Source organism: Pogona vitticeps, chromosome 6 (genome assembly GCF_051106095.1).
Source record: "Pogona vitticeps strain Pit_001003342236 chromosome 6, PviZW2.1, whole genome shotgun sequence".
Taxonomy (NCBI): Eukaryota; Metazoa; Chordata; class Lepidosauria; order Squamata; family Agamidae; genus Pogona; species Pogona vitticeps.
In genome coordinates, this window is record NC_135788.1 from 84,733,768 (window position 1) to 84,749,199 (window position 15,432).

The window sequence follows — 15,432 nt, forward strand, 5'->3', positions numbered from 1 at the left end:
TGAGTTCCCTGGGAGAATGTGGGATACAAATGTAAAATAAACAGAAGCAGGTCAAATTTTGATAAAAACTATTTATATTCAATATAAGTCAGAAAGACAAACTATAGCAATTAAACTTTACATATTAGTCACAAAATATGCAAAACACATTATCCTTTAACTGTATTACACCTTAATGTTCACACAAAATTCGTTCAACAGCTTAAAAAAATCTAGCTTCAATTGCTAAGTATCAACTTACACTTTATCTTGTGATATGTACAAAAATAAAATAAAATACAAACATGCTGTCTAAATGCAACATCGGCAAATTTAAAAGAATAAAGGGCTAGACCCAGTTCATGCATATGTGATACCTCTATGTAAAAGGATCCACACCAGAAACAGTTCTATCAACAGTCAGTCCAGCACAGCAGTTAGAGAACTAAGCTAGAACTTGGGAACCTCGGCTTCCAATTCTTATTCACCCATAAAGCTCACAGGATGAACTTGCAGTAGTCATTCTCTCTTAGTTCCGCCTACCTCACTTGGTTGTTGTATCCCACCTTAAGTAATTGAAGCAGGGAAGCTGAATATGGGGGCAATGTGGGAGGTACAAGCAACAACATGGAGTTTGTGCACACAGTGCAGGAGGGTGAGGAACCAGATCTCTGAGAACTCCTATGAGAATATTTCAGAGTATGGCTACTACTCCCACTGTGTACTGGATGCAAATTATTGTTGATAAATCAGTTAGGATTAATTCAGTTTTGTAAATGAATCCACAGAGGTCACTAGCTTGCCCCTTCCCCCAAATTAGTAGCCTGCTGAGGTAAAAGACAAAGAAAGAGCTTTTTCCTATCCATAGCAGCTCACCATACTTCTAGAAGAAACTAGTGCTCTGTCAGCTGGCTTTTCTGCATATTCCTGCAGAAAATCACAATAACCCAATAAATAATATAAGGTAAGGATAAGACAGGTGTGTCTGTGAAGGTTCTGGTGCTTAGTGAGGAAGTCTGGTACAAGGACAAGCTCACAAACAAGATTCTGAGATCTGCTTAAAAACTATGAACCAAGACACACAGTATAAATCTGCAACAGTCTACTGGGTCTACATGAGAATCCTCAATATTTGGACATTACATCCTGGTATGGACAGCATTACATAAAGTATATCACCAATGCTTGTTGTAGGTTTTTCAGGCTGTTTGGCCATGTTCTGGAGGTTTTTCTTCCTAATGTTACAGACAGTCTCTGTGGCCAGCATCTTCAGAGGACAGGAACTAAAATTCTGTCTGTGTTCTGGTGTAATGTGTGAGATTGTTGAGTATTTGTAGCTATGGAATCAGTTTTTTTGTTCTTTTCAGGATATTGGGTGATTATTGTGATGAGGGTGTATTTTTGTTAGGGTGTATTGTTGTGATGAGGAGGGATATTAACTATCCCTATGATTGATGGGTGTCGTTAGGATCATCAGATCCTGGCCATGAAAGCCTTTGAGAATATATCAGCAACCTTTTGCAATGTTATTAATATTACTACTTGTCATTTTTTTTAAATGAAAGCACTGTGGAGGAGCTCACACATAATCTAAAAATAAAGATTTGTTCCTCTGAAGAGTTATTTATTAATATAAAAAATTATGGAAGATTAGAATCAGATGACAACCATAATTGTTAACAACTAACTCAGGCTGTGTTGTTTGATAAGTGATGGCAAAAAAATTGACAATTCTTGTCCCTATTTTAACCAGACTCTGCAGTTAGCATAACTGAAGTCATTGCCTCAGACAGAGCAAAGAATAAGGTCAGAAGTGCTTTCCCATATATGGTCCTCGCCTGTTCCTATACACCAAATATGGCTACCAAGCCAAGGAGAAGGCAAAAACATATACAGTGGTGCCTCGCACAACGATGTTAATTGGTTTTTAAAAAAAACGTTCTGTGAAAACATCATTCTGTGAAACACCATTTCCCATAGGAATGCATTGAAAACCGGTTAATCCATTCCAATTGGAACGGATTGCCGTCCTTAAGTGAAAATCGGCATAGGAAACATCTTTGAGGGAAACGCGGTTCCCCAATTGAAATGCATTGAAGCCGACTCAATGCATTTGAATGGGTTTGCAAAGTCCCTTTTCGCTCCTGTAAAAGTGTCTTAAACTGTTTGAAACCTGTTTTAAATGCTTGCAATCGTTAGCCCACCTCCTGAAACCTATGCAAACTTAATTTGGTGTTGTTCTGAGTTTTCGTTATTTTTGGTGAATTTTTTTATTCTCCATTGAAAGCCATTGGACGGACCATTCAATGCTTCTCAATGAGAGAGAAACAAATACACCAAAAATTAACAACGCCTCAGAACAACACCAAATTAAGTTTGCATATGTTTCACAAGCTGGACTATCGATGCCAAGCATTTAAAACATGTTTCAAACAGTTTAAGGCACTTTTAAATGAGTGAAAAGAGACATCATTGTGTGAAAATTCCCCATAGGAAACATCATTGTGTGAGGCGGCAAATTTTTCAGAAAAAGCCATCGTTGTGTGAATTTATCGTTGTGTGAGGCACTCGTTGTGCGAGGCACCACTGTACAGCATTGTCAGAGAATCTGAAACTTTATTGTGAGTAAAAACTACCTCTCTCACAAATGCTTTTCACCCATTTCTTCAATGGGAGAAGGCGCATCAAAAATATATTGCTCCTTCACTACCACCCTGTTTCCCTGAAAATAAGACCCAATCTGAAAATAAGCCATAGTATGATTTTTCAGGATGCTTGTAATATAAGCCCTACCCCCAAAATAATCCCTACTTAAGTGAAACCCTGCCCTCCACCACTGTGCAGCAACCAGAAGATGATGACATGACTGTATTTGAATACATGTAGATTGTTGTATATGAAAAAAATAAAACATCCCTTGAAATTATCCCTAATGCATTTTTGTAGCAAATTAATATGACCCTGTCTTATTTTCAGGGAAACACGGTACCCTCGCTGGAAGTGAAAACAGTCCTGCTTCCCATGAAGAATCTTGCCATTTGTGGCTATCAAAATTAGTATTGGGGTGATATGCAGTTTGGGGTCTCATCAAAATGTTCTATCAAAAAATTGTGAATGATAGCCACCTGTTTATGTGGGAGAAAAAAGAGAATAAACTCAAGGAGATGAAATTTAGTCTCTTTCCTAAACCAGATTCAGTCCCCTTGGTTATATTCCAGAAGGAAGCCCACCACTTTGTTCCACAGAATTCAATGAGAACCATTGACAGCTAAGTTCTTTTTATTGATAACATTAGTAATGTGAACAGCACAGAAAGAGAAGTGTGGTATATAACACCTCTAGAGCCTTTTTTTCCTTTTTGTTATTCTCCTGCTCACAGAAAATCCTAACATAAATTATGTGTGCAGTCCAAGTAAAATCAAATCCAATTTAATCAATTTACTTGATGGCAAGCAATTGAATTATCAGTGGGACACTGTAAAAATATAGGGTTTGGGGTGATGTGCAGTGTGGGAAACAAGCTTTATTCAACATTCCAAACTTACTAAACTTGTGTAACTTCCTTACCAGTTAATTTCTTCATGGGCTGGAGTCGAACACTGATAGACTGGTGTGTTAGTAATGGGGAGGATGGGAGAGAGCGGGACATGCCTTCCATAATCCGAATGTGCTGCATACCTTCGGGCACTGGGAGTGTTGGGATAGCATACTCTGATTCAAAAGCACAGTCGTTCTCTGTGGAGCTGCCACCTGACAGAACAGAATAAAGGAAAAGATCATTAACACATTATTGCCTCCTTTTAATCAGACCATGAACAAGTAGTCACTTCTGGTTTTCAAAACAGAAATGCCTGGGCCTAAAACAATTCAGGGGAAGGCAAAATGTGATAAAACTGACTCCCAACAGAGTATGAGGAATGCATCTGTATGTGTTTACACGTACACAGAAATGATTTTAAAATTTTATTTAGAACTGGGGATTGTATCTGAAACCTTAAGTCCACAGTCAATCCAAGGTTTGTGGTTTTGTTCACCTGTAGAGATGGGCATGAAACACACATCCATGGTTTGGTGTGGAGCCTGCACAGGTGTTCTATGGGCACCACACACTTCTCTCCCCTGTCTCCTTGTGCAATTATTCATTCACTGGCAGAAGCACGCTTCCCTCCTCTGCACAATAACCCAGTCACTGGCCAGCAGCATGGGCTTCCCTGCCCCGCCTCCTCGTTTGAGTGGGAGATCACCTGAGGAGGCAGAGGAGGGAAGTGTACTTCTGCCAGTGAGTGGGCGAGTGTGCAGAGGAAGTGGGGAAGGGAAGCACACAGCACCTGCAGAACACTCGTGCAGGTGCAGCACCAAACCAGGCCGAAGCACAGGAGCATAGTTCATAACCATCTCTACACCTCTGTTGTGATGTGTGGATAGTTGCAAAATCTTTATGAGCCAATGTGAAAGAGCCTGCATAAAAGCATATAGTCAGAAGGGCTAAGGCAAGAGAGGTGTATCAAATGTCTAATTTGTATATTTGTATATTTATTTATTTAAAATCGTGAAAGTCTCTACAGTGGGTTTTTTAACTGAAAAACCTGTTTAACCAGGGAAAAATTGACTGAAAAGCTTCTTGCACCCTCTACTGGACAACAAACTTAACTAACAATCTACCCTGAAACCATAGCAAAATTGCTCTTATACATCTTAGAGAGCACAACATAATTTTCTAAGCATTTCTTTTTTTCTTTTCTTTAAATTTTTGAAGGTTCTGTACAGGATGTGATGGACCTAAGTGAAGGAATACTTTTGAAGATACTGACACAGGACATCTAACTAGTTTGTGTGGCTAACAAAATTTAGTAAGAGAACTACAGGCTGAAAACTGGGACTATGTAACAAAGGAAGAGGCATATTTGAAAACTACTATCCTGTCAGTAACAAAAGTTAAAGCACACCATCCATTCAAGGGATGCAACAACCTCTACAACCAGAAGGAGGAATTAGGAGAAAACATCAGTATGTTGGTTCAGTCACAATACAGAAACCAAATTACACACACACACAAAGACATCTAAGCTAAGTGCTGCTGTATTCCTACCAAGGTGAAGTAGTTCTATAAGGAGAATACAATTTCAAGAAAATTTTCATACATGTTTTAATGAACAGATTACAAGAAACAACGTGGTCATCAACATGCTGAAAAGGAGAGAAAATTGCCAAGGCCACTGGCCTTTACTGATGTATAAGCTCTCAATAATCATCTAGAGACAGTCCAACTATCCTGAAGATTTCAAAAACACTGAAAGCTCTGACAACAGTCAAGGGGTCAAAAAGCCTTGCAAAACTTGAATACTGCCAAAAGTTCCCAAAAGTTTTCATAAGACCTAACTTCCCTTGTTCTCCAACAGCCTTGGATGTAATAGAGAGTGGACTCTCCTTACTGGAAATATCCATTGACACCACAATAGTGTTGGAACATTTCTTGGAATATATTTTCTCCCCTGGTCCACCACAAAGGGCACAGCAAGACTCTGAACATATGAGCAGAGTTTATCAGTCACATTTATCTGGTGTTGAAGACAGAATTGAAATTAATCAGAAGCCAAGACTGCAGGGGTCTTGTGTACAAACTGGCAAAGCAAAGGTCTAACGGTCTAGAGGCCACCACACCAAGTAACATCAGTACAGTGGACCCTTGACTTACAGACGGCTTGACTTACAGACTTTTTGAGTTACAGATTTCTCTGGCCGCAAAATTTAGGTTTGACTTGCAGACTGAGATTTGACTTACAGACCAGAAAAAAACCAAAACGGAACAAAAACGGCCTGTTACGGGATTAATCGGTTTTCAATGCACGGTAGGTCAATGGAGACTTGACTTACAGACTTTTTGACTTGAGAACCGCCTTCCAATACGGATTAAGTTCTCAAGTCAAGACCCCACTGTATGTGAAGTAGCATGTCCAATGTTTGATAACACCCTAAGCTATTGCAACAATCATTTGTGCTGCTTCTTCTGGTATCACAGGTAGCACTCTAGTAGAAAGAGTCTAGGTCCTATGAAAATACTCTTTGGTCTTAAACCATATGTGACTTTTCCATATTTTACCAAACTGTGCAACAGAGTCAACATGGTACTCAGTATGAGCCACTCCTAACCAGTCATCAATGTAGGCAAAAACAATGATCATTTGTCTTCTCAAGTATGTTGCTACCACCACCGTTTTGGGAATACGTCTCTCTAGGGTGAATTAAGGGTTCCAATTTGCAAGTGGCAAATTACCTATGGAAATAGGTAATCTTCAGTTATTGCTACAAACCAATAGTCTTTCCTCAAAGGAGAAGATTAGACACAGTAATGATTCAAAAATGTTAACTAAAGCATGGATATATCAAAAGGTCTAAGACAGGATTTAGTCCTCCACCTTTTCTCATTACCATCAAGTATTGGAAGAAGAAGCCAATGAAACTTAGATATCAAGATACCAACTTGATGGCTCCTTTGTTGGAAAGGACCTGTATCTCTTATAATAGAACCTCTGATAGGGATGTCAAACAGAATATGTGCACTAGTTAAGGTGGCTGAACTCTACTATAGTAAGGATCTATCAATTGGTAGCCACGTTGTTACAAGACTGCAGATAATGAAACAGTCTGGTACATGAAGGTGTCAGATTAAGTACTGTACAGTGGAGTCTTGACTTAAGAACGGCACGAGTTACGAACATTTTGACTTACGAACCGCTCTCATAGGAAAATATTGACTTGACTTACGTACTTAGATTTGAGTTATGAACTGAAAAAAACTGAAAAAAACCACGTGGGAGGCAGGGAAAGTACAAAATTTGAACTTTCAGTTAACTGTTGGCCAGTGAAAAGGGTGCCTGTCTGCTTCCTCACTCCTCCCAGCGTTTAGAGAGTGGATTGGGAGACAGTCTTCAGACTGCCTGGTACTGCCTGGACTGTATTTTCCCTGCCTTCCCTGAACCTTTCTTGACCTAAGAAAAAAAGAAACAAAATATCCCCCTCTAGTGGTCGAAGGCGGAATAGCAGCTTCCCATTAGTTTCTATGGACGGAAAAGAGCAGATACGGATCAAATGGTTTTCAATGCATTCCTATGGGAAATGCAGATTTGACCTGCAAACTTTTTGATTTGAGAACCACCTTCCAATACGGATTAAGTTCTCAAGTCAAGCCCCCACTGTATCTGCAAATTTGCATTTGTAATTGGAGATTTCTGATATGGCTGACTTGTAGGAGGTTTATATTTAAAAGAAGACTGCTGCAGAATGGAGGAAACTGTAGTGCCTTGATGGCAACAACAGCAATCCTAGTCAAAACCAGTAATTTATATCAGCAAGTGATTGGAAGGAACTCCTTTTCCCTTGCTGCTGTTAATTTGTGCACTTCATCTAATTTTTCATCTGCCCTAAATAGAAAGAAACTCTGACAGTTGAAGCACGTATCTGCTACATTATCTATTTCACCCTGCAACAGATGGACAGATTGAAGCCAGGCATGATATCTTACAGTAACAGTTTCTGTCAAGGCATTGGCAGAGCAATCAGTTGTATTTTGAATGATATTTACAGTATCTGCTGTCTCACTCCATTATTGGCTTCCTAAGCCACAACTAATTTTGCATCATCATCAAGCACATGGTCCATGAGAGCGTCCACATGAACATCTGGAATTTTGCAAGGTATGCTTGCCGGTTCACAATCTCCACAGACAATGCCCTGCCAAGTAAGTCTTGCAGCCCAGTAAAAGCAAGTTTCCTTCCTTCCTTATCTGATGTAAGGACTTGTTGTCTGGTGAAGATGCCACAATGACAAAAGGTGGTATCAAGCACTGGAAGAAATGTTTGTGGTATTCTTACTGAACTCTATGTAAGTTCTCAAGACACATGCTCAAGATTAGTAATGATGACTGCTTTTCATAGATCTTCATTGCAAATTCTATCAAGGAAACAAGCATGGCAAAGAGTATTGTTCTGGACTCAGAGCACCAAAAAGATAGAGACTGTTTTCAGAAGGTTCTTGTTGACAAAAAGGTATGTCCAGACTCTATGGAAGTTAAATCAGCATGTCAGAGAGAGCAGAAATATCCTCTGATGGAAAAGGAAGGAAAGTCAACAGGAGATACCATGGGATCCAGTGGTGCAGATTCCTCCTGCATTTCAGTTAACACCATACTAACAGACACAATCTCTGACTCAGTGTCAGATAATTCTTGAATCAGAGGCCGGTGAGACTGTTCTCCCAATGATTCTGCAATTCAATACCATGGCGGTCAGACACATTTAAGTCACCCACAAGCACAAATCAAACTGTGCCTCTAATACCAAAGTCTGTTGCAAATTCATTGCTGGCACCAATGTGAAAGGTATGCTGAAAGTGGTGTGCATGAAAGGTCTAGTGCTGAAAATGGATGGCACCATCAATATTGAAAATGAGGCAATACCTAATATCATGGATGGTAATCAAGACTAGAAGCAGCAGATAATAACCAGCTATCTCTTGAATTTCAGGAAAATGGACAAACAGCAACTGACCTGGTGAGTATGGGGAATGCCCATAGTGTATGACTAATACCAACACTGCCCAAGGAAAAATGAGTAATGCTGCTGATTGTAGCACAAAGACCTCAAATGGCATAGACAGATGCTGTAGCATGGGCTCTCACACTTGTAGCATTCTCTCTTCATTGATTTCCTAGAGAAACAATAGGAAGATGGGAGTCCTGGATCAAGAAAATTCTTCTATAGCGGTGAGCCTTTTCAAAGGCATTGCTGGAAGCAGATTCATATTACTTGGTCAGTAATGCTGCCTGTTTGTGGTCCTGAATTTCTCATTCTGCCCTAGGTGGACACCTTGACAGAGATTCAGAGGTGGCCTGAGAATGCAGTGGAAATGGCTGTTGCACACTTTTCTCAGGTGGTTCAAAGGAAATTGCCTGCATCTCCTCAATGTGACACAAATGGACACATGTGCCTTATTTTCTTCTTTCTAGGCTAGTTCGAAGAGTTCGCCCTCTTGACATACTTGTAGCAACTCCACATGGTAAACGTAAGTGCATATAAGTTTGTACTGGTATGCATGGTGAGTGACTGGGTTCTTATTGGCAACGGGAAGTTCGATAGGTGCCAGGACAGTCTGTTAAGACAGTTGGCAGGGGGAACAGAATATATGTGAATGTGAACCATGCACTAATTGGCTAGCTGATCTATATGGGGAAGGAGTGTGTGTGCACGCATGATGTCACAAGACAGCCATTTCAGCATGCTTGTGTATTCTCCCCCTCCCAGAATATGGCTCTTTTAAAAATAAATAGGGCTGCAGAATTGCTCATCCTCCAACATGATATATGCAATTTTTTTTACTAGCAATGGCATTGCATAAAGAAGGCAATCCCTGCAGAAAAGGCTAAATGGACACAACTGTAACTAATAATACTGAGAAAGTGAATAAACATGTCAGTCTCACAGACATTGCCTCCAACCTCAAGGTAGCTGTTCTTTAACAAAAAGAACATCAAGGAAATATTCCAAAAGGCAGAAATATTTTTCCTTTGGTTTGTCTTTGAAGTCACAGAATCAATATTAGCCCCTCTGTGTGGATCTCTGGGCTGCTGGAGCAGAGCCATGAGACTCACAACCTCAACATCGACAATGACGATGAGGAACTAAAAGAAAATCACCAGACTTGGGGCCCCTCCACTAACAGGGATTTTAAGTTGCAGCGACAGCAGAGAACAGAAACATTGTTATAAAAGATACAGAAGCAGTCCTGCTACTTAATAGCGGAAGGAAATATATGTTGTGGTAGTTGACTCCCCCACTGAGAGGAAAAGAGCAGTTGCGGACCTGACAGGAGGTATGCTTTCTCCTTGGGGTGAAAATCAAGGGCATGACAGAAAGTTTACTCAGAATCATCAAGCCTTCAGACTATCACTCCTTCATTCTCATCCAGTAGAAAACAAACAATACTGCCAATATTCAGCATACTGAAACTGATTACAGGGCTCTGGTTAGCAAGATGAAGGACCCTGGAGCACAGGTGGTTTTCTATCACTCCTTCGTCTTCAAGGTCATAACCCAGCAAGAGAGAGAAAAACACTGGAAGTAAACAACTAATTGCATAGATGGTGTTTGTCAGGGCAAGTCTGGCTTCTTGAACCACAGGCTGTGCTTCCATGAAGAAGGAGTACTGGCAAGTGACTGGCTGCACTTTACACATTGGGAAGATCATATTTACTAGGAGATTTGAAACCTGGTCAGGAGGGCACTAAACTGCAATCGCCTGGGGAAAGAAATGACATTGCAGAGGACCAGAATATACCAACTAATTGGGACAGGAGCATCAGTAATGTATCAGAAATACGAATGGGGTGCGAAACCCTCAAATACAGGGGGAAAGACAACAAAGAAGCATCTGGAGGAAATGACCCATGGTTTCTAATATTTCTATACCAATGCAGAGAGCATGAGAAACAAACAAGGTGAACTGGAACTTTTATTTATAAGAAGGCAACTATGATTTCATTTTGTTGCTGTTTAGTCATGAAGTTGTGTCCAACTCTTCGTGACCACAGGGACCAGAGCACACCAGGCCCTCCTGTCTTCCACTGCCTCCCGGGGTTTGGTCAAATTCATGCTGGTAGCTTCGATGACACTATCCAACTATCTTGTCCTCTGTCTTCCCCTTCTTCTCTTGCCTTCACACTTTCCCAACATCAGGGTCTTTTCCAGGGAGTCTTCTCTTCTCATGAGATGGCCAAAGTATTGGAGCCTCAGCTTCAGGATCTGTCCTTCCAGTGAGCACTCATGGTGGATTTCCTTCAAAATGGATAGGTTTGTTCTCTTTGCAGTCCAGGGGACTCTCAAGAGTCTCCTCCACCACCACAATTCAAAAGCATCGATTCTTCGGTGGTGGCCTTCTTTATTGTCCAGATCTCATTTCCATGCATCACTACAGGAAAAGCCATAGTTTGACTATGCGGACTTTTGTCGGCAAGGTGATGTCTCTGCTTTTTAAGATGCTTTCTAGGTTTTTCATTGCTTTCCTCAAAAGAAGAAGGAGTCTTTTAATTTCACGGCTGCTGTCTCCATTCGCATGGAGCCCAAGAAAGTAAAAACTGTCACTGCCTTCATATCTTCCCCTTCCATTTGCGAGGAGGTGATGGGACCAGTGGCCGTGATCTTAAGTTCTTTTGATGTTGAGCTTCAGACCATTTTTCTCACTATCCTCTTTCACCCTCATTAAGAGGTTCTTTTATTCCTCCTCACTTTCTACTATCAGAGTGGCATCATCTGCATATCTGAGGTTGTTGATATTTCTTCCAGCAAACTTAATTTCAGCTTGGGATTCCTCCAGACCTGCCTTTCGCATGATGTATTCTGCATATAAGTTAAATAAGCAGGGAGACAATCTACAGCCTTGTCATACTCCTTTCCCAATTTTGAACCAATCAGTTGTTCCATATCCAGTTCTAACTGTGGCTTCCTGTCACACATATAGATTTCTCAGGAGATAGATAAGGTGGACAGACATTTCTTTAAGAAATTGCCATAGCTTTCTGTGGTCCACACAGTCAAAGTCTTTTGCGTAGTCAATGAAGCAGAAGTAGATGTTTTTCTGGAACTCTCTGGCTTTCTCCGTAATCCAGCGCATGCTAACAATTTGGTCTAGAGTTCTTCTACCCCTTCGAAATCCAGCTTGTACTTCTGGGAGTTCTCAGTCCACATACAGTGGCGCCTCACAAGACGATTTTAATTCGTTCCGTGAAAATCGTTGTCTTGTGAAAAAATTGTCTTGCGAGGTTCCCCTATGGGAACCTCGCAAGACGAATGAGATTTATTTGTCTTGCAAAACATCAGTGTCAGGGGGGGAAAAAGTCTTGCAAAGCATGGTCATAGAAAAAAAAATCTTGTGAAGTATCATAGGGATCGCAAAAACCAATCGTCTTGTGGATTTTTCGCCCCACGAAGCAATCATCTTGCGAGGCACCAGTGTACTGCTGAAGCCTACTGTGGTGATCAACCTTGTTGCCCCTATTTATTTGGCCCTCACAAGGGATCACACCCTTTTCCCTTCACACTGCCATCAGGTATTCTCCTAATACCAATTATGTTATACATGTGTGCTGTCAAAACTAAGGGTTATTGAACTTAGCATCAGAGATTTAATTAAAAAATATTCTTTTATTGTCAAGTAAATCATAAAGGTAAATCACATATGAACTGTATCAGGTATTAACACGTATTGGATCATGTAGGCCAGTGGTCCCCAACCTTGGGCCTCCAGATGTTCTTGGACTTCAACTCCCAGAAATCCTGGCCAGCAGAGGTGGTGGTGAAGGCTTCTGGGAGTTGTAGTCCAAGAACATCTGGAGGCCCAAGGCTGGGGACCACTGATGTAGGCAACCTCTTTTATTCCAAATTAATGTATACTTTCAATCAATATCTCTCTTATAGTGCTTATAATTTCATTCCTGCTTGTTCAATATTGTTTAACCTTCTCAATTCCCTCTCTTAACACTCTCAGCTCAATTCACCAACCCTCTCCTTCTCTCCCCTAAACCCTAACTGCCATTCCACATCTCCTTCTCTCTGACTCTGCCCCCCTGCTCTATCCTTGGCTCCTCCCCCTTGAGCTTCTGTGATGGACAGGCAGGAATAATGTCACCTTTTGGCATTTCGCTACACCTACCTTGTAGGATTTTGAGCATAACCTTGCTAGCGTGTGAAATGAGTGCAATTGGACAGTAGTTGGAGCATTCTTTGGCATTGCCCTTCTTTGGGATTGGGATGCAGACTGATCTTTTCCAATCCTCTGGCCACTGCTTAGTTTTCCAGACTTGCTGGCATATTGAGTGCAGCACCTTAACAGTGTCATCTTTTAAGATTTTAAATAGTTCCACTGGAATGCCATCACCTCCACTGGACTTGTTCTTAGCCAGGCTTTCTAAAGCCCATGTGACTTCGCTCTCCAGGATGTCTGGCTCAAGGTCAGCAACCATACTATCTGGGTTGTCCAGGACATCCAGATCTTTCTGGCATAATTCCTCTGTGTATTCTTGCCACCTCTTCTTGATGTCTTCTTCTTCCGTGAGGTCCCTACCATTTTTGTCCTTTATCATGTCCATCTTTGCACAAAATGTTCCTTTAATATCTCCAATTTTCTTGAACAGATCTCTGGTTTTTCCCTTTCTACTATTTTCCTCTATTTCTTTGCACTGTTCATTGAAGAAGGCCCTCTTGTCTCTCCTTGCTATTCTTTGGAAGTCTGCATTCAATGTTCTGTAACTTTCCCTATCTCTCTCGCGTTTTGTTTCCCTTCTTTTCTCTGCTATTTGTAAGGTCTTGTTGGACAGCCACTTTGCTTTCTTGCATTTCCTTTTTTGGGGGGAATGGTTTTTGTTGCTGCCTCCTGGACAATGTTACAAGCCTCCATCCATAATTCTTCAGGTACACTGTCCACCAAATCAAGTTCCTTAAATCTGTTCTTCACTTCCACTGTGTATTCATAAGAAATTTGGTTTAGATTATACCTGACTAGCCCAGTGGCTTTTCCTACTTTCTTCAGTTTAAGCTTGAGCTTTGCTATAAGAAGCTGATGATCAGAGCCACAATCAGCTACAGGTCTTGTTTTTGCTCGTAGAGCTTCTCCATCTTTGGCTGCAAAGAAGATAATCAATCTGATTTCAGTATTGCCCATCTGGTGATGCCCATGTGTTGTGTTGTTGTTGTAAAACGCCTCTTGTGTTGTTGGAAAATAGTGTTTGTGATAACCAGCTTGTTCTCTTGACAAAACTCTATCATAGCCTTTGCCCTGCTTCGTTTTGAACTCCAAAGCCAAACTTATGATTTCATAGGCACTGCCAAAACCTTGTACAATACGACTCATTACTACAATGCATTGGTTGTAGGGTATAACTATCCCAAAGGAACAGATTGAACAGGAAGGGAGGAGAAGTAGCATTGTACAGTATGTAAAGGATGTGCAGCTTTGAGGTCATGACTTGAATCATAAAAACCTGATGGAGAGTATTTGGGTAAAAACAAAAGAAGAGAGATGTCACTGTGAGGAGTCTGCCACAGACCTCTTGGCCAGATTGAAGATTTGGACTATGCTGTCCTAGGCCAGACTGCCAAATACAGTGGTGCCCCACATAGCGACGTTAATCCATTCCAGGATTAATGTCGCTATCCGGATTCGTCGCTATGCGGCGGGGGGGGAACCCATAGGAACGTATTAAACAGAGTTTAATGCGTTCCTATTGGGGTAAAACTCACCGCTATGCGGGGAATCCTCCATCCGGCCGCCATTTTTACCGCCCGGTAAGTGAGGGCAGGGCGCGAAAACACTGCGGGCAGCCATTTTGTTGATCCAGCAGCCATTTTGGAACTGCCGATCAGCTGTTTGTAAAACATTGCAATGCGAAGATCAGTAAACAAAATGCTTACCGATCAACGCAATGCGATGTTTTCCCTATCTAAAACATTGCAATGTCGCATTAGTGATCGCAAAAAATGCATCGCTATGCGGATTCGTCGTTAAGCGGTGCACTCTTTAAGTGAGGCACCACTGTATTCAAGGAGGGGACATATCATAGTAATGGGAGACTTCAACTACCCCAATATCTGCTAGAAACCCAACTATGCCAAGAAATGATGGTCCAAAAAATTCCTCACTTGTCTTGCCGACAACTTCATCCTCAACAAGATCAGCTATCCTAGATCTTGTCCTAACTGACAGAGAAGAAATGGTCAATGCAGTGGAAACAATGGGGACTCTGGATGGATGTGATTATGCTCCCTTGCAATTTGTTATACTGAGAAAAATGAACAGTGAAAACAGTCTAATTCACAGTCTAGACTTAGAAAGTTGATTTCAGTAAACTCCAAGAAATACTGGGTGAGATGCTAAGTTCAGAAATACTCAGGAAAAAGGAAGGCCATGAGGGAGGGAAGTTTCCTAGGAGTGAGATACTGGGCCTGCAAATGCAAACCATTCTTATGCAGAAGAAATGTGGGAGACATCTAAAGAAAGTGTCAGCTGTATAAAGAATTATTAGATGAGCTACAATTCAAAAACAACATATATAGAAAGTGGAAGGAGGGTAAATTATCAATGAAAAGTTCAAAGAGGCAGCGAATGTTTGCAGAGAGAAGGTTAGGAAAGCTAAAGCTGAAAAAGTTCTCAGATTTGTAAGACAAGTAAAAGTTCATAAAAAGAAAAACCATTCCCAACTTTGTGTAGGCAGAATAAAGGAAGAAATGGAGGGCTGCTGCTGAGGATAAAGGAGGAGCTGATGCAGGAGCACCTAGCTATTTTAAATGAATTTAAGTTTCCAGGGCCAAATGAATGCAATCCATGGGAATGATAGGTTACCTACCTGTAATTGTAGTTCTTCAAGTGGACCTCTGTGATTGACACCCTGGGTGATCCGCGCATGTA

The 15,432-nt window shown here is 41.1% G+C and overlaps 1 protein-coding gene across 13 annotated transcripts in view; it reads right to left on the bottom strand.

The window, feature by feature from the left end:
• TANC2 (tetratricopeptide repeat, ankyrin repeat and coiled-coil containing 2) overlaps window positions 1-15,432 on the bottom strand; it is a 297,308-nt gene that overhangs the window by 196,642 nt on the left and 85,234 nt on the right. For 7 of the 13 annotated variants that reach the window (XM_078377732.1, XM_073004053.2, XM_078377730.1 and 4 more), the window contains one exon: window positions 3,547-3,729. In XM_078377732.1, coding sequence (XP_078233858.1) covers window positions 3,547-3,729 — 183 coding nt within the window. The remainder of the gene's footprint in view (window positions 1-3,546; window positions 3,730-15,432) is intronic. The other 6 variants (XM_073004058.2, XM_078377736.1, XM_078377733.1 and 3 more) reach the window with 1 other exon arrangement.